General features: G+C 55.3%; 1 protein-coding gene across 1 annotated transcript; it reads right to left on the bottom strand.

The window, feature by feature from the left end:
• Positions 1–2,417: 2,417 nt before the first annotated feature.
• Positions 2,418–23,950, bottom strand: FXN (frataxin). Its single transcript, XM_056106928.1, has 5 exons — positions 23,866–23,950; positions 16,576–16,673; positions 12,009–12,129; positions 7,002–7,099; positions 2,418–2,945 (listed from the first exon to the last, which is right to left on the bottom strand). Exons 1-5 carry the CDS (start codon positions 23,938–23,940, stop codon positions 2,795–2,797), a joined length of 543 nt encoding a protein of 180 aa, XP_055962903.1. The 5' UTR covers positions 23,941–23,950; the 3' UTR covers positions 2,418–2,794.
• Positions 23,951–25,364: the final 1,414 nt, after the last annotated feature.

Raw genomic sequence — 25,364 nt, 5'->3', positions numbered from 1 at the left:
GGCTCAAACGTGCAAGACACACGCCTTACTCCCTTTCTGGTCTCCTGCACCAAAAGGAGGAGGAGGATCAATCTTCCCAGGTGTTTTTGGGAGGGGTCACGCCTGGTCAGGGCTTACTACGCCTGGCTCTGCATTCTAGAGTGCTCAGGGGACCAGATGGGATGACAGAGGTCGAACCCAGGTCGGCCACGTGCAAGGCAAATGCCCTACCCGTTGTACTATCACTCTAGTGCCTGATTATTATTTTTGGTTTTGAGGCCACACTTGCCAGGGCTCAGGGATCACTCCTGGCAGTGCTCAGGAGACCACCTAAGGTGCCAGGGATGGAACCCGGGCTGGCCACATGCGGGGCAAGGTCACCCTCGTCACCCTCCCTGGTACACTATTGCTCTGCACCCCCCCTCCCCACCCCATCCACAATAGATTCTTTCTGCACATTTTTTTCTTTTTGCTTTTTGGGTCACACCTGGCAATGCACAGGAGTTACTCCTGGCTCTGCACCAGGAATTACTTCTGGTAGTGCTGGGGGGACCATACGGGATGCTCGGGATCGAACCCTGGTCGGACTTGTGCAAGGTAACGCTCTACCTGCTGTCCTACTGCTCCGGCCCCACCTACTTTTCTTAATTCATTTTTCTGTTTGTTACTAGCACCATGGGGCCACGTTCTGCAGTGAGTGTCGGGGCCTACGCTGGGCCAGGAACTCAAGCCCACGGCCTCATGGCTTAGGGTGGCAGAGGGGTGGGCAAGTTCTCTTTGCTTTGTGGTTCTTTGGCCCCACCTGCTGGAGTTCAGGGTTTCCTCCTGGCTCTGCGCTCAGGGATCACTCCTGGTGGGGCTCAGAGGTGCCAGGGGACCAAATTCACACTGTTCTCGGGGAAGGCCAGTGCCGTAACTCCTGTACTACCTTTCCAGCCAAGAGGCAGGGTCCCTGTGAGTAACGCCAGCACCCAGTGGGTTATGGGGCCCTTCACAAGGTCCTCCGACCCCCTTGGCCCACCGCCACGCCAGACATGTGGGAGTGTAGGAAGAGAGCTCTCCCACTTCCGCTAGAGGTTCTGCATTCTCCGACGTGAGTTACTATTCCTGCCCACTGACCCTTACATTAAAAACAAAGTGGACACACGGGAGTGTTTGCTCACACACACACACACAGAGCTCTGGGAGACACAGCAACAGCCTGAGTCACCCATGCAGGCCACACACACACACACACACACACACACACACACACACACACACACAGCTCTGGGAGACACAGCAACAGCCTGAGTCACCCATGCAGGACACACACACACAGACACACACACACACACACACAGAGCTCTGGGAGACATGCAACAGTCTGAGTCACCCATGCAGGCCACACACACACACACACACACACACACACACACACACACACACAGAGCTCTGGGAGACACGGTAACAGCCTGAGTCACCCATGCAGGACACACACACGCACACACACAGAGCTCTGGGTGACACGGCAACAGCCTGAGTCACCCATGCAGGCAGGACACACACACACACACACACACACACACACACACACACACACACACAGAGCTCTGGGAGACACAGCAACAGCCTGAGTCACCCATGCAGGACACACACACGCACACACAGAGCTCTGGGTGACACGGCAACAGCCTGAATCACCCATGCAGGCAGGACACACACACACACACACACACACACACAGAGCTCTGGGAGACACAGCAACAGCCTGAGTCACCCATGCAGGCCACACACACACACACACACACACACACACACACACACACACAGAGCTCTGGGAGACACAGCAACAGCCTGAGTCACCCATGCAGGCCACACACACACACACACACACACACACACACACACACAGAGCTCTGGGAGACACAGCAACAGCCTGAGTCACCCATGCAGGCCACACACACACACACACACACACACAGAGCTCTGGGAGACACGGCAACAGCCTGAGTCACCCATGCAGGCCACACACACACACACACACATACACACACACACACACAGAGCTCTGGGAGACACAGCAACAGCCTGAGTCACCCATGCAGGCCACATACACACACACACACACACACACACAGAGCTCTGGGAGACACGGCAACAGCCTGAGTCACCCATGCAGGCCACACACACACACACACACACACATACACACACACACACACAGAGCTCTGGGAGACACAGCAACAGCCTGAGTCACCCATGCAGGCCACACACACACACACACACACACACACAGAGCTCTGGGAGACACGGCAACAGCCTGAGTCACCCATGCAGGCCACACACACACACACGCACACCCACACCCACACACACCCCTCTGGGAGACAAGGTCACAGCTTCTGTAGGCCATCCCCCGGCAGACACAAACCACAACAGAGACAACGGCCCTGGTTTATGTGCATTTCACACAGCGGTTGACACTCCAGTCTGCGAGGGCTGGGACATGTTCCCGTGTCCCACAGGGCGAGGGAGCACGGAGAGCTGCTCCCCTTCCCGGAGGCTCGTCCGGAGACCAGGGGCGAGGTCAGCTGGCTGCTCCCCACGCGGTGTCTAAGGCAGGTCCTTCAGAGAGTGGAGCGGAGAACAAAAGCGTTTCTCTTCCTTCTCTGCGGGAGTCCAGGCGACCGGGTCCTGGACACTGTCCCACGGCTCCGTGGAGAGGGACAAGGCACAGAGCAAGCCCCCAACGCCTGTAGGGAAACGAGAGAGCCGGGCTCGGGACCGGGCGCCTCTGGGTTCCGGGGGTTCAGCATCTTGGCTGCGCTGGGCGTCAGGGTCCTTTCCCAGCATAGGCCAAGGAGGACAAGTCCAGTTTGGTTTTTAAGACGTCGGTCAGCTCGGCGGCCAGCAGCTCATGGAGGGACACCCCGTCGTGGGCATACACCCAGTTCGTCCCCGTCCAGTCGTAACGCTTGGGCCCACTGGAAGAAAAAAGAGAGACAGGGAGTGTGCGGGCGTGCCCCTCCGGGCCGAAGCCAGCGAAACAGCGACTGAGACCCCCACGGTGGAGGTGTGCCGGGCTCCTCTAAAGGTGACCGGTGACACTGATTCTAGGGCGACTCTGGAGCAGTTCTTGGCGTGAAAACACACCACACTCGACCAAAGGGTCTCTCTGTTTGTATCTGGGGAGTGGCCCCCATTGGTGTGCAGGGTTGACTCGTGGCTCTGTGCTCAGGGATCAGGTCTCAGGCACTGGGCTCAAACCTTGGCTAGTCACCAGCTCTCTCTCTCCCACGCTGACCGGCAGCTTTCAGACTTTGGAGACGTGGCATGCCTTGCACGTGTGAGACCCTCGGCTCGATCCCTGGCACCACGAAATATCACTATCTCGATCACCTCGTCTTTCATCGATTTGCTCGAGCGGGCGCCAGTCACATCTCCATTCATCCCTGTCACGTGCTAGTGTAGCCCGATGGCATATTGGGGGCTCTTTCAGGGTCAGGGGAATGAGGGACCACGAAATGAAAGAACCACAGAATAAAAGCCACACTCTCTGAATACAGGCCTGGCTGGCAACGACTTATTTCTGCAGTTGTTTTCTGTGGATGTTTACTTCCTAAAGGGGGCTGCAGTAAAGGAAGTTCAGACTTAATTCACATGGGACAAAAAAGTACACGTCACAGGGCGAGAAACTGTCTATCGTTACCTGCCTCAAAATGATGGCTGAAAGTAGACTATAGACCGAACACGATTGCCACCCACTGCCTCTTTTGCAAACCACAACACCCAAGAGGAGAGAGAGAACAAGGGGGAATGCCCTGCCACAGAGACAGGTTGGGATGGGGGGGATGGGGGGTGGGGGGGATGCTGGGACCCGCGGTGGTGGAGGATGGGCGCTGGTGGAGGGATGGGTACTCGATCATTGTATAACTGAAACCCAAGCACAAAAATTTGTAAGTCTATGACTGTACCTCATGGTGTCTCACTAATAAAAAAAAAATGATGGCAGCTTTGGACGAGGTAAGATTTATTGTCACTGTCACTGTCACTGTCACTGTCCTCCCGTTGTTCATCGATTTGCTCGAGTGGGCCCAGTAACGTCTCCTTCGTGAGACTTGTTGTTACTGTGTTTGGCATATCGAATATGTCACGGGGAGCTTGCCAGGCTTTGCCATGTGGGCGAGATACTCTCGGTAGCTTGCCGGGCTCTCCGAGAGGGGTGGAGGAATGAAACTTGGGTCTGCCATGTTGGCTGCATGCAAGGCAAACGCCCTACCGCTGTGCTATCGCTCCAGCCCAAGATTTATTGTACAAATTTTTTTTTTTTTTGCTTTTTGAGTCACACCTGGCCATGCACAGGGGTTCCTCCTGGCTCTGCACTCAGGAATTACCCCTGGCGGTGCTCAGGGGACCATATGGGATGCTGGGAATCGAACCAGGGTAGGCCGCATGCAAGGCAGACACCCTACCCGCTGTGCTATTGCCCCAGCCCCAAATTGTACGGAATTTTAATGATAAAAAATGTAGGGCTGGAGAGATCGTATGGCAAGTAGGTGCTTGCCTTGCACGTGGCTGACCCAGGCTCAACCCCTAGTCCCTGACGTGATCGCCCAAGCCTGCTAAGGAGTGATCAGTCCCTGAGCACAGAGCCAGGAGTTAGCCCTGATCTACCTGGGATGAGGCCCTAAGCCGCCCCCACCCCCCAAGATGCAAACAACCACTCGACTTCCGAGAATTCCGTACTGATGATATAGTTGGAGTTTCCCAATTTCTAGTCCTTATTGCTCTTCGGAAGTGCTCGTGAGTGATCCGGGAAGACTGGCTGCTCAGCTTTCACTTCTTTTTTCTTTTCTTTTGTCTTTTTGGGCCACACCCAGCTGTGCTCAGGCCCAACTCGTAGTTCTGTGGGAAGGGATCATTCATGCCCCGGTGAGGCTGGCGATTAAACCCAGCTACTCTGTGAGCAAGGTAAGTGCCTGTGGGTGTACTATGGCCCGCCTGCCGCTCCCCTCCCCTCCCCTCCCCTCCTCCCCTTCCTCCTTCCTTCCTTCCTTCCTTCCTTCCTTCCTTCCTTCCTTCCTCCCTTTCTCCCTTCCTCCTTCCTTCCTTCCTTTCTCTCTTTTTTTGGCCACACCTGGTGATGCTTAGGAGTTACTCCTGGCTCTGTGCTCAGGAGATCATATGGGATGCCAGGGATCGAACCCAGGTCGGACACATGCGAAACAAATATGCTACCTGCTGGACTTGCTATATGGCTCTGGCCCTCCAGCTGCTTTCAGTTTCTCAGTCCCTTTGCTGGCAGTCAGCTGAGGCACAGCGGGGCCATTTGGACACACGGGACGGAAGTTCAGCAACAGCCAGTGGGGGTGGGGTGGGGTGGAGAGGGGTGAGCTGCCCGAGAGAGCGGCTCCAGAAGCTCCCACGGGAACAGGGACCCTCCTTCACCACTGGGGGGGGGACGTCAACCGGGCCTGACGTTCGGGACGACAATACGGACATCTCTCAAAAATCTAGAAACCGAGCTTCCGTCTGACCCAGCAGTTCCACTGCCAGGAATACAACCCAAAGCTCCAAAAAAACCCACAGCAAAAAAGGCGTCTATGCGTCTGCGTTCACTGCCGCACTATTCACGACAGCCAGGATCTGGAAACAGCCTGAGTGCCCGAGAACAGACGCCTGGGTCAAGGATCCACGGTCCGTGTACACAGTGGGATACTCCTTGGAGGGTAAGGACATGTGGAGTCACGGCAATGTGGGCGGGTCTGGAGAGGATCGTGCGGAATGAAATCAGTCAGAGAGGAGGAGATGCAGGATGGTCTCCCTCACGCGTGGGGAATCTCAAATGCTCAGTGGCCAGAGACACGAAGAGCAGCAGGAGAACTGGGTTCGGCAGGAGGCTGGGCACTGGGGCAGGGGTGGGAAGGAGAAGTTAGGGGAGGGAGGGGTGGGAGCAATCATACAGCAGGGAGGGCATCTGCGATCGATCCCCAGCGTTCCACGGGGTCCCCCGAGCACCACCACGAGTAATTCCTGAGCAGTCCCAGGAATGAGCCGTGAGCATCGCAAAGTGGGGTGCACACCCGCCCCCCCCACGCCGCACCCAGACCAAAGTCAGGGAAGGGAACATGTGGACATGGGGGCAGGAGGGCAGAAGGGAGGGGGGGCGCTGGTTAAGGGACCAGCGCGGGACATTCTACGCCTGACACTCAATCACGGATATTCATGGGACTTTGTAATTCATGGTTATTCAATTGAGAGAGGACCAGAGCGCTAGTATAGCAGTTAGGGCGTTTGCCTTGCACATGTCTGACCCGGGTTCGATTCCCAGCATCCCATACGGTCCTCCGATCACCGCCAGGAGTAATTCCTGAGTGCAGAGCCAGGAGGAACCCCAAGCATCGCTGGGTGTGACCCAAAAAGGAGAGAGAGAGAGAGAGAGAGAGAGAGAGAGAGAGAGAGAGAGAGAGAGCTCCCCAAGGCCACAGTGCACACGGCCCGGGGGTCCAAAGGGACTTCAAAGTGGCCCTTGGCCGAGATGCACAGAACCTAAGGGAGGCGACACCTGAGCTTGCTCCAAAGTGCCAAGCACACCTGGTTCAGATGCTGCAGTGCCCAGAGGTGTGTCAGGGGCAGGGCTGCCGGAGAGAGTCTGAGGGGCTGGGCACACGCTTTGCATGCTAGAGGCCTGCGTTCGACCCCTTGGACTGCGCTAAGGTCCTCCGAGCACTGAGCCATAAGCAGCCCCTGAGCACTGCTGGACGTGGTCCCCGCGACAAATACTGAAACAGAATATTGACTCAAGATATTCTGGGCAACGACCTAACAGGGAAACTGATTCTGAAGCTCTTCACTTTGGACCTGGTGAACATCCTGATCTCTGCTTGGGGCGGCAGAGAGAAGTGACGGCGCCCAGAGGAAGCCTCCCACCGGGGATGAGACTCGCGGGCACTGTCCGAATGCGTCAGCGGGTCACTCGCCACACAGAGCACAACATCACGACAAACGGAACAAGGGCTGACTCTGGCGGGGAAACTCACCTGGTGGGTGAGGACAGCCAGATCTGCTTGTTTGGGGTCTGCTTGTTGATCACGTAGGTTCCCAGATCACCGCCCAGTTTGACGGTTAAAACGCCACTCTGGGGGGGGGAGGGGACGGGGAAGGAGGAAAGGAAGCAAAGAAACGCAACGGTTACTAGCAACGGTGGGGGCGCTGGGGAAGGGACCCAGGCCCCCAGCAGCCCTCTGCGCCATCATTCTGGGCCAACAGCCCCTCTCTGTCTCTCTCCTCCCTCCCTCCCTTGCTCTCTGCTTTCTGGGCCACGCCCGGCTCTGCTCTGGGTTTATCCTGGCGACGCTCAAGGGATCAAGGCGCCTGCGTCAGGGACTGACCCCCACCAGCCCCTTGCAAGGCCTTCTGCCTTCCCTGCTGTACTCACTCAATAGTCTTCTTAAATTCCTGGGTCTCCCCCTTCTCCCTTCCCTCCCTTCCCTCTCGCTCCTTCCTTTTTGACCAAATGCTTCTGTGCACTTTAAAAGACAAGAGGCGGGGCTGGAGTGACAGCACAGCGGGGAGGGCGTTTGCCTTGCACTCAGCCGAACGACCTGGGTTCGATTCCCAGCATCCCATAGGGTCCCCTGAGCACCGCCAGGAGTCATTCCTGAGTGCAGAGCCAGGAGAAAACCCTGTAACCCTGTGCATCGCCAGGTGTGACCCAAAAAGGGAAAGGAAAAAAAAAAAAGGACAAGAGGTTAATAAGCACTGCTCTTCAATGTACCAGGAAACCAAGATTCACGTGGCTCACTTTATTTATTTTTATTTATTTATTTTTGCTTTTTTTTGGGTCACGCCCGGCGACGCACAGGGGTTCCTCCTGGCTCTGTGCTCAGGAATTACCCCTGGCGGTGCTCGGGGGACCATATGGGATGCAGGAAATCGAACCCGGGTTGGCCACGTGCAAGGCAAATGCTGTGCTATTGCTCCAGACCCTGGTTTTGGTTTTGTTTTGAACTGCACCGGAGATGCTCAGGGTTACTCCTGTCTCTGCACTCAGGGATCACTCCGGGCTGTGCTCAGGGGACCATTAAGGGATGCCTCAAGGTCGGCAGCGTGCCAGGCAAACGCCCTGCCCACTGTACTCTCTCTCTAGCCCCTCTACTGAGTTCTTTTTCATAACTTCTTTTGTTTGTTTGGGGCCACCTCAACAGTGCTCGGAGCTCCCTCCCGGCTCCGTGTGCTCAGGGATCACTTGTGGGGGCTCCTGGGCCATTGTGAAGGTGCCAGAGACAGAACCCGACCTGGCTCAGGGAAGGAAAAGGCCTTCACTCCTGTCCTACTGCTCTGGCTCCAGCTTTTTATCATTGTTTTTAAATTGAGAGCATGTGGGGAGAGATTCCAGAGACTCTGGGGGGAGGGAGGGAGAAAATGAAACCAACCTGAGCAGAAGCATGCGCTCTGCTCTGGACACAGTGCACCTGGCCCCGGTGTGAACTGCCTGCGACACACTCACAGCCCTGGAGGGAGGAATCGGCCCCTCCTCTGGCAGACCCCTGAGCTCCAGGGACCAGAGGCCTCCCAGAACCCCGCGGTGGACCAGCTGCCAGGCAAGCGCCCCACCCGGCCCCTGGTGCTCTCTACAATTTCCCCCAACCTGCCTTCCTATTCCAGCTGGACTGCGTCTCAACTGCTCACATGAACACACCGATGACACTGCATTGGTCTTACTGGATAGTTTTCTAGCGCCGGACTGTAGGGCGGTTTGCAGGGCAAGGGCACCCACGGTCAGAGCGCGCGCCTGTCCCTCCGCAGAAGCAGGCCGAGCCCCTCACATGCCTGTCCTCTTGCCGCACCCCCGCCCGCGGCTTCTTTTCCCCTGGGACCTTGGGCTCAGGGACCCAGACGCTGGTTTCCTGGGTGGCTCCCACACTCTGCGCAGGCCCGGGGTCTGGGCTGGGGGGGGGGGTGTCCCTGGCCCGTCTCGTGAGCCTGTGCTGCCCCTCCAGATTCGGACGAGGAGAGGCCCTGACACCTCCAAGGGGAACCCAACAGACGATCCTGGCAGGAACTGGGGGCGTCACCAAAGGCCACTCCTGCCCATGTAACGGCCTGGTCTTTCCGTGTGGCTTCTGAGCTGAGGGATGACTCTGGCCCCTGCGACAAGCTCGGGCACCCTGAGGTGCTGGGGAGGAACTCTGGCCGGCTCTCAGCACACACGGCAGATGCTCCGCCCGCCCACCCAGCTTGCTCTCTGGCCCCAATCAGAAAGCCTCAAGGGGACCTGCGGGCCCGGTGGGGGTGGGGGTGGGGTGGGGGGCGGGTAGGAAGGGCAGCTGCTTGCTCCCAAAGAGTCCAGCAACAGGGTATCTGTTCAGCCGCGCAGATCTCAAGCCTTTCCTTTCCCCTGACACCTTTCCTGTCTCGCCTCACACCCAGCAATGAGCAGGGGTTATTCCTGGCTCTGCACTCAGGAATGACTCCTGGCAGTGCTCAGGGGACCATATGGGATGCCGGGGATCGAACTGGGGTCGGCCGCGTGCAAGGCAAACGCCCTCCCCGCTGGGCTATCGCTCCGGCCCCTCCCAGGCCTTTGGCTGCCGTTTCCAAAACCCAGTGGCAGGAGGAGGCAGAGAACAGGCCGTGGGTCTGGGAGGTGTGGGACCGTCTGGGGCAGGCCAGATGATGAGGAGGGTCTGACTGTTACTGCTTGGGGGATGGGGCGTGGGCAGACTTCAGTGCCCGGAGGGGAGGCAGGCGGAAGGAATGGTCCAAGCCTTCAGCAGCTGCTGCGACCTGCACGCTGGCCCACTGGGACGGGGCCTGGCTGGTGAGGCTGTGTGGTTCCCACCCACCAGTGTGGGCCCGCCCTGGGGACGGGGAGCAGAAATAGCCGGGCCCTTGTCAGCAGCTCATCTGCAGACGCCAGGCGCCGAGGGGACCCACGTCGCGCCCAGATTCTGCATCTAAGTGGCTTCCGACTCTCTGAAAATAGAAGCCAGCTGCCTCCTGGGGAGGAGAATGATGTCTAGGAAGCTTTTCTGGGGGGACTTTATTTAATCCCAACATAACCCCCATGAACCTGAGGCTAATGCCACCCTCTCCGGCACCCCACGGAGGGTGGACCCAGTTCATTTACTGGGTCCAGGGGGCTAAACCAGACCCCTTCCCCCACTGCCAACAGACAGCGGGAGTCTGCGCCCGCCGGCCCGCCGTAGTCTTCAGGGGTCTCTTCTGGTTCTGTACTGCAGATGTGGGGAAGGATTTCCCAGGGCCTGGGTCCCTCCCTACTTCCTTCTGGGCTATTCCTGGCGGAGCTTGAAGGATCAAACTCAGGCCCGCCCTACCCACTGGCTCATCTCTCTGGTGCTCTAGTTTCACTACTTTCCAACCAGGCCTGATACGCTCTCCAAGACCCTCCTGCCGGCTCCATCTACGGGGTCCCTTCGGTACAGCGGGTGGGGTGACACGGGTTCGATCCCCGGCACTCCAGACGGCTTCCCCAAGCCTGCCGGGAACCATCCCTGAGCACTGAGCCAGGAGTGACCCCTGAACACAGTCGGGTGTGGCCCCTCCCTCCCTGCCTCCCTCCCACAAACAAAACAAAATCGAAAAGTTCACTTTAATGACACAACTCAATGCCAAATGCACCCAGACAACAGACTCTGGTGTTAATTAACCGTCGGCAGGGGGAGGAGGCTCCGCCCAGTAGTGTTCTAAGCCGCCCCGCTAGCTCACGTCTGCCACCTGGTGGCCAGCTGGTGCAGAGCAGCACTTCCAAGGTACCTGCCTGAGGCTACCACCTGGCTTAGGGGTTTGCCCTCCGGATGCAAATTTGAATCCCCTGGGAAATGATTTTTTTTTTTTTTTGCTACAAGTTTGATCCTGCCCCAGCTGCGCTAGGCTGCTCCTGGTGGTGTGGGGGGCCTCCGCTGCCAGGGTCCCTGTGCCACCACAGCACAGCCCTGTGATTACAGAAGCTCAAAGCACCACAGCAAGTCACAAGAAAGCAATAGCAAGCAAATAAAAGTTGTTTGGAAATCAAGGTAGAATGCTTGGTCGCCTGCTAGGGTCGCCTGCATGAAATCTCCAGGCTAAGGTGTCTGCTTTGGGGCTCAGTACAGCAGGCAGGGTGTTTGCCTCGATCCAGGGCAGCCCAGATGGTCCCGAGCCCCCCAGGAATGATTCCAGAGCACAGAGTGAGTCCTGAGCACGGCCAGGTGTGCTCCCCCGCCCCTCACCCTCACCCCAAGATTTTCTCTGTTTTTAAGGCCACACCCGGCGGTGCTCAGGGCTACCCCTAGCTGGGTGCCTGGGGTCACTCCAGGCAGGCTCAGAGACCAGGTGATGCTGGGGCCTCACGCATGAAAAGCACACAGAGGGGCTGGAGCAAGAGCACAGCGGGTAGGGCATTTGTTTGCCTTGGCACTCAGCCGACTGGGGTTCGATTCCCGGCATCCCATATGGTCCCCCGAGCACCGCCAGGAGTAATTCCTAAGTGCATGAACCAGGAGTAACTCCTGTGCATTGCCGGGTGTGACCCAAAAAGAAAAAAAAAAAAGGCACATCGAGCTGCTGAGCTCACTCCAGGACCTACAAGGGAATTCTTTTATGTTTGTTACTTTGGTTTTTGGCCAGACCCAGAGACGCTTCGGGGTTACTCTTTGGTTCTGTACTCAAGAATCCCTCCTGGCAGTGCTCAGGAGACCACATGGGAGGCTGAGGATTGAACCCAGGTCGGCTGTGTGTGAGGCAAGTGCCCCATCTATTGTACTATTTCTTTGGCATAGAAATTCTCTATTTTTTGGTTTGTTTGTTTTTTGGGGGGCACATGGGGCAGTGCTCAGGTTTTTACTCCTGGCTCGGGGATCATGCCTGGCGGTGCTCTGGGGACCATGTGTAGTGCTGGGGACTAAAACCAGGCCGGTCGTATGCAAGGCTGGCCCCTTACCTAAACCCCGTACTATTATTTCTCTGGCTCTGAGTTCTTTCTTCTCGTAAAAAGTTGCAGGGAGGCAACCCTAAGTTAAAGTTGCACATAAGCAAGGACGTACCCCAAAGGAGACGTCATAATCGTCCGAGGTGTAAGGCTTGTCTGCAAGATCTTCGAAAAACTCTGCCAAGGCGTCGAGGGTCTTCTCCGCCAGCCTTTCGTAGGTGGTCTCATCCAGAGAGCTGCAGGGCCAACACAGAAGCCAGTCAGAGACCGTCACGGGGGGTCTCCGCTCCAGGCTCACGGGTATCAGGGCAACGTGGGAAACGGGCGGGAAATACCTCACACGTCAGAGTCAACATTCACAGACCTCAGAGGCCTCACAGGGAGAAGTGAGACTTTCCGCCACCCTCGAGACTGCCACCCTCGAGACTGCTACCCTCGAGTCTCTTCTATAGCCTTCCAACCTTTCCAGAACTTTCTATGCTTCAATATACAAATGGTGATGGCTGTGGTGTTGGAATTACGTGCATGAGAAAAAAAAAAATATATATATATATATTTTTTGGCCACAGTTGGTGGTGCATAGGACTTACTCCTGTTTCTGCAACTCAGGGATCACTCCTGGTGGTGCTCCGGAGACCCCATGGGGTGTCAGGGATTGAACCTGGGTCAGCTGCATGCAAGGCTAGCACCTTCCCCGCAGTACTATGAATTCTCAAGTCCCCAAGCACCATTATTAATAGAACGTAAAGCACAGAATTGTTTTGTTTTCCGGCCACACTTAGCACTGCTGAGGGATCACTCTTGGCTCTGCACTCAGGAATTACTCTTGGTGGGCTTAGGGGACTGCCAGGGATCGAACTCTGGTTGGCTGCCTGTAAGCCAAGCACCTTCCCCAATGAACGATCTCTGGTTCCAAATAAATCACAGAATCTTTTTTTTTTTTTTTTTTTTTTGCTTTTTGGGTCACACCTGGCCATGCTCAGGGTTTACTCCTGGCTCTGCACTCAGGAATCACTCCTGACGGTGCTCGGGGGACCATATGGGATGCTGGGAATCGAACCAGGGTTGGCCGCGTGCAAGGCAAACGCCCTACCCGCTGTGCTATTGCTCTAGCCCCAAATCACAGAATCTTAATCAATACATTTTTTTAAGTGAAGTACCTAAATGTTTACATTTAATATCTAAGGAAAAAAAAGTCTATTTCTACATAGGGAATTCTGCAATATACATGTATGCAGACACACACATATTTGTTATTGTAGTTTTATTATTTATGTCACACCCAGTGTTGCTCAGGGGTTACTCAGTGCTCAGGAATTAGTCCTGGTGGTGCTTGAGGGACCATATGGGGGAGCGGGGAGGGTGTCAGTGACTGAACCCAGGCCAGCCATATGCAAGGCAAGCATCCTACTCGCTGTACTAATGATGGCTCCAGGCCCTGGAGACATATGTTTTCTTAAAAAAATTTTTTTTGGCCTCTTGCATTTCATTTAACGCAAGTTTACAGCAATGAATTCTGGAATAGACACACATTTTAAAATTCATTTGACCTCTTTCGGCTGGATATTGAGGTTCTTTTCACTGCTCTTGTTATTAAAATTTATGGTGGTCAAACCACAGGGCAGGAGGAAACAGGCATTTATATATATCTGAGAAAGACTAGTCCAGTTCCAGAAGAAATAAAGAATTTCTACACATCAGTAAGAAAAAAAGAAAATCCAACAGAAAAATGTGTAAAGTACCTGACTAGACTTCATTAAAAAAAAAAAAGAGAGAGAGGAAAAAAAAGGTAGCCAAATGGTCAATGAATATTTGAAAAGGCTCTTGGCACTGCTGTGTGTGGCCCAAAAACCAAAGGGGGGAAAAAAAAGAGAAAAAAGGAAGAAAGAAAATACACACTGGGGCTGGAGCGATAGCACAGCGGGTAGGGCGTTTGCCTTGCACGCAGCCAACATGGACGACACAGGTTCGATTCCCAGCATCCCATAGGGTCCCCCGAGCACCGCCAGGAGTGATTCCTGGGTGCATGAGCCAGGAGTAATCCCTGAGCATCGCTGGGTGTGACCCAAAAAGCAAAAAAACAAAAAACACCCAGAAAATACAAACAAAACCCACTGATGAGATGCCATCAGATCATTAAAATGAGAGATGGAAGGGCTGGAGCGATAGCACAGCGGGTAGGGCATGTGCCTTGCACGCAGCCGACCCAGGTTCGATTCCCAGCATCCCATATGGTCCCCCGAGCACTGCCAGGAGTAATTCCTGAATGCAGAGCCAGGAGTAACCCCTGTGCAATCCCGAGTGTGACCCAAAAGCAAAAATAAATAAATAAATGAAATAAAATAAAAAAATAAATAAAATGAGAGGTGGAGTTGACCAGTACGTGAAGTAACTCGAACTTTCAGCTACGGCTGACGGCAAGTCAACTACTGGGCAATGGCCCTGGAGAGCCGCTGGGCAGTATCTACGGAAGCTGTGTCCGTTCCTGTGCCACTAATTCTACTCTTGGGGACGCACCCGACAGATACACAGCTCCAACTTTGCCAGAAGGCATGCACGGGCTGGTGTGTGTGTGTGTGTGTGTGTGTGTGTGAGTGGCAGGGCACAGGTCTCGTGTGGGAAGCTCTGGGTTTGACCACTGGCCCCAGCCCCTGTCCAAAAACACAGACATGCACGACACTGGACTGTTCACGGCAGAAGCCCCGTCTAGCCCTGCCGTGGAAGCCGCGTGAAAATCTACAGGCAACACGACAGGGCAAGTGTGGTGTGTTCGTGCAATCGAAGTCAGGGAGAGCAAAACAGAACCGGCTCCAGAGGCAACACAGTCTGCATGATCTCAGCCCCCGACCGGTGACTGGAAGAAGCCAGGCAAAAGTGGATTTACAGGGGCCGGAGTGATCGATCGTCTAGCAGGGTTCGATCCCGGGCAGCCCATATGGTCTCCCGACCCCTCCAGGAGTGATTTCCCGAGTGCAGAACCAGGGATAACCTCTGAGCACTGCCAGGTGTGACTCAAAAACAAAACAAAAATGTATTTCTATCTAATGAGCACGGTAACACTATCCTCCCGTTCGTTGTTCATCGATTTGCTAGAGCGGGCGCCAGTAACATCTTCATTGTAAGACTTGTTGTTACTGTTTTTGGCATATCGAATACATCGCGGGGGGCTGGAGCGATAGCACAGCGGGTAGGGCGTTTGCCTTGCACGCAGCCAACATGGCCGATACAGGTTCGATTCCCAGCATCCCATATGGTCCCCCGAGCACCGCCAGGAGTGATTCCCGAGTGCATGAGCCAGGAGTAACCCCTGAACATCGCCGGGTGTGACCCAAAAAGCAAAAAAAAAAAAAAAAAAAAGAATACATCACGGGAGCTTGCCAGGCTCTGCCGTGGGGGCGGGACACTCTCAGTAGCTTGCCGGGCTCTCCGGGAGGGACGGGGGACTCGAACCTGGGTGGGCTGCGTGCAAGCCAAGGCCCTACCCATTGGGCTATCACTCCAGCCCAGGCAAAGAATATCCTCACCCAAATCAAGACTGAGAGACGCGATTCAGCACCTACTTGTGGAAGACTGAACGCAATTAAATTCAAGAGCTGCAGAATGTGTCTGTGTGTGGAGAAAAAAATAAATGAATTGATAAATAAATGAAAGGCAATCTGGAGAAGTGGAAAGAGGGCCAGGAAAATAGCACAGGAATGAAGGCACTTACCTTGCATGTGGCCAATACTGGTTCAATCCCCAGCACCGCGTAAGGCCCCCCAAGCCCAGAGTCAGGACTAGCTCCTGAATACACCAAGCCCAACACCGCACCTATGCACACAAAAAGCAGACACACACACACACACACACACACACACACAAAGAGTAGAGAAAGTCCAAAGGGCTGAGCAAACGCTTTACGTGCAGGAAACCTGGGTTCAATTCCCGGCATTCTCTATTTAATGAGAGTCTATAGAAATTTAACACACACATAAACCTGGCATGCTTAACGTAGACTATAGACCGAACATGATTGCCACCCAATGCCTGTTTTGCAAACCACAGCACCCAAAAGGAGAGAACAAAAGGGAATGCCCTGCCACAGAGGCAGGATGGGGGGTGGGGGGTGGGAGGGATACTGGGACCCGTGGTGGTGGAAGATGGGCACTGGTGGAGGGATGGGTGTTCGATCATTGTATAACTGAAACCCAAGCACAAAAATTTGCAAGTCTACAACTGTACCTCATGGTGTCTCACTAATAAAAACTGAAAAAAAAAAATGTTCCGGAATTTCGTGGTCAAAGTCACGCCACCTTGCCCATCGCCTAAAGAACATCCGACATCCAATGGCCAGGGCAGACCCGCCTCGCCTGCCGGGGACAGGAGGGCCCTAGTGGGGACAGCCACACTGGAAGCTCCTGGACCATTCTGGGGAGGCGGCCTGGCCTGGGGAGGGCCAGGAACCACCCGGGAACGAGTGCATTGTGTGTCAGAGCTGCATCTGCCCTCGCTCCCGAGACGGCAAAGAGGTGAGCACCCGACCACTCTCGGAAAACAACCCCAACGCCCAGCAAGAGGGAAGTGGGAAAATGGACTGGGGCGCAATCCCGACATTTACGGCCGGTTCACTGCAAGAGCGTGTGCGCACGCGTGCAAACGCTGCACTGACGGGAGAAGACGGGGAAGCAGATGCTTGATCTCACCTGGGGCCGCCCCAAGTCCCCGTGGTTCTGAGGGTCACCAAGGAGACGCTCTGCTTTCTGATGGTCAGGACCAGGCCGAGACAGTGGGGAGTCACATGCTGAAAGCAAGGAAGAACATTCAACTTTTCAGTATACCGCAGTCTGTCAATGTCTCCCCCCACCTTTGTTTTTCCTTTTTGGGTAACACCTGGCGATGCTCGGGAGTTACTCCTGGTTCATGCACTCCTGGCGGTGCTTGGGGGACCATTTGGGATGCTGGGAATCGAACCTAGGTCAGCTGTGTGCAGGGCAAAAGCCCTACCCGCTGTACTATTGTTCTGGGCCCCCCAGGAGTATTTTTCTTCTTCTTCTTTTTTTTTTTTTTTTTGCTTTTTTGAGCCATACCCAGCGATGCTCAGGGCTTATTCCTGCTCTGCATTCAGGAATCACTCCTGGCGGTGCTCAGGGACCATATGGGATGCTGGGAATCGAACTCAGGTTGGCCGCGTGCAAGGCAAATGCCATATCCACTGTGCTATCACTCTGACCTCAACCCCGGGAATATTTCTTAGGAGTTTTCCCCACCTTCTTTTATTCATCATCATCTTCATCGCCATTAATTTGGGGACTCGGGGCCATTCCTGATGGTGCTCGGGAAAGTATTCTTGGCTCTGTGCTTGGAGGTAACACCTGGAACCAGCTGGTGGACCGTGTGTGCAGGGACCAAGCCCAGGACTCCCACAGACCTCTGGGGTCATTTTCTTTTCTTTTTAATTTTTATTAGTGAGACACCATGAGGTACAGTTTTAGACTTACAAATGTTTGTGCTTGGGTTTCAGTTATACAATGATCGAACACCCATCCCTCCACCAGTGCCCATCTTCCACCACCACGGGTCCCAGTATCCCTCCCACCCCCCATCCCCCCACCCCACCCTGCCTCTGTGGCAGGGCATTCCCTTTTGTTGTCTCTCTCTCCTATTGGGTGTTGTGGTTTGCAAAAGAGGCATTAAGTGGCAGTCATGTTTGGTCTATAGTCTACTTTCAGCATGCTTCTCCCATCCTCCCAACACCCTTGATTTGGTGCTCCCTTCTCTATCTGAGCTGCCTTTTTTCCTCGCGTGTGCGGCTGGCCTCCAAGCCATGGAGTGAACCTCCTGGTACTTATCTCGGCTACTCTTGGGTGTTAGTCTCTTATTTTGTTACCTTATGTTCTCTGGGATCATTTTCACCAGTGAAATCACCACTGAAAAGCACAGAGAGGGCCAGGGAGGTAGCACAGGGGTTAAGGTACTGACCTGCCTTATACGTGGCTGACGGATTCAATCCCTGGCACCATGTGCTCTGCTGAGCACCTCCAAGAGTAGCTCTGGGGTACCGCTAAGCGTGGCTCAAACCATCCAAAATTAAAAAAAAAAGTGCCACTAAACAGAGAGTGTAAAGGAGATGGTTTGAGCTAAAAAAAAAAAAAAAAACAGGCACAGCAGGGCTGGAGCGATAGCACAGTGTTAAGGGCGCTTGCCCTGCACATGGCGGCTGACCCAAGTTTCATCCCTGGCATCCCGTGTGGCCCCCTGTGCACTGCCAGGAGGGAGTCCTGAGTGCAGAGCCAGGAGTAAGCCCTGAGCACTGCTGGGGTGCACCCAAAACAAGAAAAGAAGACAGACAGGCAGAAAGACAGGAAGAGGCACAGCTGCATTCTGTTTGGCCTCAGCAGGAATATTCTGGCGGGAGCGGATTCCGATTTTCCGCTGCTCTCCACGCATCCGATCATAGACGTGAAAGATACACAGGGCTGCCTCTGGGCAACCGAGCTCTGCAAGCAGGTGAATTCTCTGGCACTGGGCGGAGGACTGTGAGGGCTGGTCTTTCAAACAGGCTCGCCTCAGAGGGACCGGGCTGGTTTCCTGTGTATGCCACAACGCAGCAAGTCATTACATTCTTTTTTTTTTTCTTTTTGGGTCACTCCCGGCAATGCACAGGGGTTACCCCTGGCTCTGCACTCAGGAGTTACTCCTGGCGGTGCTCAGGGGACCCTATGGGATGCTGGGAATTGAACCCAGGTCGGCCACGTGCAAGGCAAACGCCCTACCCACTGTGCTATTGCTCCAGCCACCCCCCACCTTTTTTTTCTTTTTGGGTCACACCCAGCGATGCTCAGGGCTCACTCCTGGCTCCGCACTCAGGAATCACTCCTGGCGGTGTGTGGGGGACCACAGAGGATGCTTGGGGATCGAACCCGGGTTGGCCGCGTGCAGGGCAAACGCCCTACCCGCTGTTCTAGTGCTCCGGCAAGTCATTACATCTTTGGCCGCCCTGTGTTTAGTTTAAAAATGAGAGTTGCTTATGAATAAGGCCGGGATGACAGGATGACAGGCAGGTTCAGTCTGGGTTCAATCTGCGGCATCCTGTACGGTCCCGAGAAGGCCACCAGGAGGGATCCCTGAGCACACAACCACAACAAACCCGCCAAATAGATCAAGAAAGACACTCAGTCCGGGTCTCTCCTCCCGCCTAGAGGCGGGCAGGCACAGGCCTCGGCAGGGCCGAGGCCGTCAGCTGCCCCCGAGTCCCTAGAGTTGGGGAGCGGCCCCCCTGGGGGGGTCAGGGAGCCGAGAGCCACCATCAAACGCTGCCCACGCCTGCCTCAGAGCTAAGCTCGGTGGCCGCCGCGGGCAACGGGCAGCTCTGACCATTCACATATGCTCGAGCCACGGAGAACTGGGACTGGAAAGGTTCGCAGCGAGTGGGGGCACATCTGGCTGTGCTGGGGGGACCCTGAGGTGGTCACCTTTAGTTCCACGCACACCGAGGGTCGAGACGGCTGTGTGTTGCCAGAGCGAATGCGGGGCAGGCGTGTGGGGGACGGGGGTGGGAGCACCACCGGGCCCTGGCACCAAGTGCTCAGGCTGAACCCTCAGGGCGGCATTGCCCAGGGAAGCCTGGAGGGGGCCTCCCAGCAATGTGAGGGGTTGGGGTGGGGTGGGGGGCTACGACACAGTTTTAAAAAGGAAGGAAAGAAGAACACAGAACAGCCCAGTAATTACTCGAAAAACAACTTTTTGAGTTTTTTTTTGGCGGCCACACCCAGCGATCCCCAGGGGTTACTCCTGACTCTGAACTCAGGGGTCACTCCTGACAGTGTTTGGGGCGGGCAGAGGGAGGGAGGGGGGAGCCCATGCCATGCCAGGAATCGAACCCGGGTCGGCCACATGCAAGGCAAGTGCCTTACCTGCTGTACTGTCTCTCTGGCTAATTCATGGTTTTTGTTTTGTTTTTTTTTTTGCTTTTTTTGGGGGCCACACCTGGCAATGCACAGGGGTTCCTCCTGGCTCTGCACTCAGGAATCACTCCTGGCGTTGCTCAGGGGACCCCATGGGATGCTGGGAATCGAACCCAGGTTGGCCGCGTGCAAGGCAAACGCCCTACCCATCGTGCTATCGCTCCAGCCCCCTAATTCCTGTTTTTGCTTGTGGGTTTCCTGGGACTCATAGCACAGGTGCGTGGGGGACCCTGTGGTGCTGGGATCAAACCCGGGTTCTCGAACGCAAAGCCTGAGCCCTGTCCACAGAGCTCTCTCTCCTGCCCCCGGGCAATGACTTTTTCCAGGAGTGATGACATAATGGGAATAGTATTTTGTTTGTTTATTTGTTCTCCCCAGGTCTGGGGATCTGGCGGTGCTCAGCACGGCTGACTTCTGGCGCTGCGCTCAGGGAGTACTCCTAGCGGTACTCGGGAGACCATACGGGACGCTGAAGAGTGACTCGAGGTCAGCGGCCTGCAAAGCAAGTGTCCTGTCCACTGTACTACATCACTCCGGCCCCAAGAAACGATAGAAGTTTGGATAACACTGGAACCCTCAATCCGTCGCTGAAATTGATCTCAATTCCTTTTTTTTTTTCTTTTTGAGTCACACCCAGCAATGCACAGGGGGTCACTCCTGGCTCTGCACTCAGGAATCACCCCTGGCGGTGCTCAGGGGACCATATGGGATGCTGGGAATTGAATCTGGGTTGGCCGCGTGCAAGGCAAACGCCCTACCTGCTGTGCTATTGCTCCAGCCCTGATCTCAATAACTTTTTAACTTTTACCTTTTCCCGCAGAGCTACCAGAAAATTTAGAACGACATAGATGGCTACCATTTTCTTTCTGCCGGCCAGTGCGGGCAGATGTCGGGCGGCGGAGAAAAACCAGACTGAAGCCGGCGCCCTTGGCCAGATCCTGCTGATCTCTGGAGCGCAAGACTGTCAGGGCAGCGATGCCTCAAATGAACGGGACAGCAAGGTGGTCCCAGTGGCCAGTCAACGCCCCAACTCCACGGGTGCTGGAGGTGTGCAAGGGAACCGTGAAACAGAGCGTCAACAAATCTGATTCATTCAACAGGGAAGAAGAGGTCTAGAGGCCAGAGAGAGAGAGAGAGAGAGAGAGAGAGAGAGAGAGCGAGCGCACTCAGAGGGCTGAGCGCAAGCTTTGCAAGCTGGAGGCTTGGATACAACCCTGGCACTGCTTGGTCCTCTCATCACTGCCAGGAGTAAGCCCCAAGCATGGGGGTAGGGTAAGAACGAGAGAGAGCGAGAGAGAGAGAGAGACAGACAGACAGAATACGGGGGCTCAGGCGCTTGCCTGGCATGCAGTCAGCATGTGGTTAAGCTTGGCTTGGTCCCCAGCCCTGCACTGGGTCCCTGGAGCACCACCAGGAATGATCCCTGAGCACAGAGCCGGGAATAAACCCTGAGAACTGGCTGCCGGGTGAGGCCCCCAAACGAAAGAAAGAGAAAAGAAAAACAGGCGTGATGCGGGTTTGCAGGTCAGCTCAAACTGGGTGGGCTCAAGCCGACAACAGTCCTTGTAAAAGTCCCACCCGGGGGCCCCACAGAGATCTCGTCACTCCTGTTAAGTCAGAAATGGAGCAGAGGGTGCAGGCAGGGGTGAGGGCAAGTCAGAAAGGACGAAGGTCTTGTGCCCGGAGGAGGGTTGGCGCGACTGGAACGGCCGTCCCGAGAGGTGGCCCAGAGAAGCCGCGATCCACCGCTGGGTCCCCGCCAACCCGCTGCTGTGTCTACACACGGGGTGTGAGCCAAATAGCACAGCCCAGGGAAGCTGAGGCCTCGCGTGCAGACTCCGGCACTCCCGGGGCGGAAGCGACAGTATCGCGGGTAGGGCGCTATCCTATCAGACCTGGGTTCGATTCCCCGCACCCCACATGACCCCAAGCCTACCAGGTGTAATCCCTGAGCCAGGTGTGGGCCCCCAACAAACAAACGACCACTCAAAAAGCACAAAAACATATTCCCGAGAGCTCCGCGCTCCATCGGGGTTGGGCTTCACCTGCTCCCGTCACCACCCACAACATCACCTGCCCAGGTGCTGGTGCCCAGGTAGCTCCGTCCCGAGGGCCGACTGCCCGCTGCCCTGCACCGCAACACCCGGGGGCCCAGCTTGGAGACCCCCGGACATGTCGGGCCCATCCTGAGTCTCGGCTCCTTTCCCTCCCGTCCTGGGGGGCAGGAAGCCAAACTCTCATTCCCGCGAAGGAGAAGATGAGACGCGGCCCTTTGCAGAGAGGGTCCTTCCCCCTCCTGCCCTCAGCGCTGGATACCCAGCAGCCCGGACAAGCCGCCTCCCTCCCTTCGAGCACTTCCTTTGTAAAAGCCCTGGCTTGGAAACACAGCACGCACACACACACACACACACACACACACACACACACACACACTAACTGCACTAACACTATACACACACCACATTGCATTAACACTGCCCACAACATACACACACCGCAAACACTGCACACAACATAGCACTAACACCATACACACACACACCCCAAACTGGCCTAACACTGCACACAACATAGCACTAACACCATACATACACACCCCACACTGCACACAATATAGCACTAACACTATACACACACACACCACACCGCTCTAAATGCCGCACACAATAGAACACTAATGTCACTTACACACACTCATACACACACCACTGCACCGATACTGCACAGAACAGAGCACGAGTATATACACACACCACACTGTACACAACATATCACTAACATTACACACAAACACACACACACACCATACTGCCCTAGCACCGCACACAACATAGCACTAACATTCCAGACACACAGCACACTGGACTAACACTGCACACACAACACACACAGCACACAATATAGCACTAACATTATACACACACACCCCACTGCACTAACACTGCACACAACATAGCACTAACATTATACACACACCACACTGCTCTAAACACTGCACACAATATGACACTAATATTACACACACATACACACATCACTGCACTAATACCACACATAACACAGCACTAGATACACACACCACTGTATACAACATATCACTAACATTACACACTACATACACACACACACACCAGACTGCACCAGCACTGCACACAGCATAGCACTAACATTACAGACACGCACAGCAAACTGCACTAACACTGCACACAATATGACACTAATATTACAAACACACACACATACACACACCACTGCACTAACGGTGTACATAACATAGCACTAGTATGCACACACAGGCCACACTGTACACAACATACCACCAACATTATACACTACATACACACACACACACACCAGACTGTACCCGCACTGCACACAACACAGCACTAACATCACAGACACACACAGCACACTGCACTAACACTGCACACAATAGAACACTAATGTCACCCCCCCCACACACACACATACACGCACCACTGCACTAATACCGCACATAACACAGCGCTAGATACGCACACAGGCCACACTGTACACATCACTAACATCACACACACACACACGTCTGCACCTGCACTGCACACAACACAGCAGCAACATCACAGACACGCACAGCACTCTGCACTAACACTGCACACAACATAGCCCTAACATCTCACACACACACACACACACGCATACACAGACACACAACTATATCCACACTTTTTTGGGCGGGGGTGGTGGGGGGTGTCGATGCTCCGGGCTCACTCCTAGCTCTCGCTCGGGCCTCTCGATCCGCACTTGGGTTTTGGGGGTGCGAAAGGGGCACCCCGGGGCGGCCCCCTGCCGCGGAAACGCGCCCCCGCCCCTCCCCCCACGACACCCCGTTAACCCAACGGACACGCGCGCGCGCGCCCCCGGCCGGGCGTCGTGAGCGCGCGCGGAGGTCCCCGCAGCCGGGCGGCCCGCGCGCGCGCCCCCGCCCCCGCCCGCCCCCGCCCCGGGGTCGAGGCCTCCCGCCCCGCGCCCACCCGCTCGCTCACTCACCGCGCGGCGACCCCCGGCGCGGCCCAGGAGGCCGAGGCCGGCGCGGCGCCCGAGCGTCCACACGCGCCCGGCCATGCCCGCCCGCCCGCGCTCCCGCGGCGCGCTCCCGCGGCGCGCCCCCTGCCGGCCGCGCGCCCGCCCCGGAACTTCCCGGCATGCCCCGCGCCCGGCGGGCCGCCCCGGGCTCGGCTGCGCTTCGGCCGCCGGGAAACGGGCCGCGCCGGAGCTGCTCGGCCGGCTGGGGGCTTCGTGCTTGGGCCGGGGTACGCACACGCACTCTTGGGAAAGTCTTTTTTTTTTTTTTTTTTTTTGCTTTTTTCTTTTTTTTGCTTTTTTCTTTTTTTTTGCTTTTTTCTTTTTTTTGCTTTTTTCTTTTTTTTTGCTTTTTTCTTTTTTTTGCTTTTTGGGTCACACCCGGCGATGCACAGGGGTTACTCCTGGCTCATGCACGCAGGAATTAACTCCTGGCGGTGCTCGGGGGACCACATGGGATGCTGGGAATCGAACCCGGGTCGGCTGCGTGCAAGGTGAATGCCCTCCCCGCTGTGCTATCCCTGCAGCTCCCTTAATTGCATTTAAAAAATTTTTTTTTTCTTTTTGGGTCACACCCGGTGATGCACAGGGCCTACTCCTGGCTCTGCACTCAGGAATTACTCCTGGCGGTGTCAGGGGACCCTATGGGATGCTGGGAATCGAACCCGGGTCGGCTGCGTGCAAGGCAAACGCCCTCCCCGCTGTGCTATCGCTCCAGCCCGGGAGGATCCACTTCTGGCTCCTGCATGCGACTAGATGCTCTGGACCTCTGAGCTGTCTCTCAGCCCTGAGTTTTAATTTTCATTTATTTACTTTTATTATTATTATTATTTTTATTATTGTTAGTTTGCTTTTTTGGGTCACACCTGGCGATGCACAGGGGTTACTCCTGGCTCATGTACTCAGGAATTAACTCCTGGCAGTGCTCACAGGACCATATGGGATGCTGGGAATCAAACCCAGGTCGGCCGCGTGCAAGGCAAACGCCCTACCCACTGTGCTATCACTCCAGCCCTGATTTTTTTTTTTATGCATCTGTTCTTTTATTTTTTTACTTTTTTGTCTCACCTGGAGATGCACAGGGGTTCTGGCCCCGCACTCAGGAACCACTCCTGGTGGTGCTCAGGGGACCATATGGGATGCTGGGAATCGAACCCGGTTTGGCCGTGTGCAAGGCAAATGCCCTCCCCACTGTGCTATTCATTTTGCTCCAGCTCTGAGAAAGTCTTAGAGGAAGAAAGATGAGACCTGCCACAGAGGCAAGGGAGTGGGGTGGGGTGGGGTAGGTTGGGGGTGGCGGGGTGGGATACTGGGAGCTGTAGTGGAGGGGTGAGTGCTGGAGCACTGTGTGACTGAAGCAGCAGTCATGCAAGTTTGTAACTGTATCTCATGGTGATGCAATAAAACTTAAAAAAAAAAAAGTCTTGGGACCCAAGGGCAGCTCATTCATTGGACTGGAAGCTTTG

Source organism: Sorex fumeus, unplaced genomic scaffold, assembly GCF_029834395.1.
Source record: "Sorex fumeus unplaced genomic scaffold, SorFum_2.1 ptg000149l, whole genome shotgun sequence".
Taxonomy (NCBI): Eukaryota; Metazoa; Chordata; class Mammalia; order Eulipotyphla; family Soricidae; genus Sorex; species Sorex fumeus.
Note: the sequence above shows the minus strand (reverse complement) of the source record. Positions and strands in the feature narration are given on the sequence as shown.

Excerpts from the sequence above, each read along its gene's own strand:
- FXN (XM_056106928.1), bottom strand. The coding sequence starts at position 23,940 with ATGGCCGGGCGCGTGTGGACGCTCGGGCGCCGCGCCGGCCTCGGCCTC. Across the intron at positions 12,130-16,575 it reads GGGACTTGGGGCGGCCCCAG|CTCTCTGGATGAGACCACCT; the intron begins GTGAGATCAAGC and ends TTGGCCCTGCAG. Across the intron at positions 2,946-7,001 it reads TGGCTGTCCTCACCCACCAG|TGGGCCCAAGCGTTACGACT; the intron begins GTGAGTTTCCCC and ends TTTTTCTTCCAG.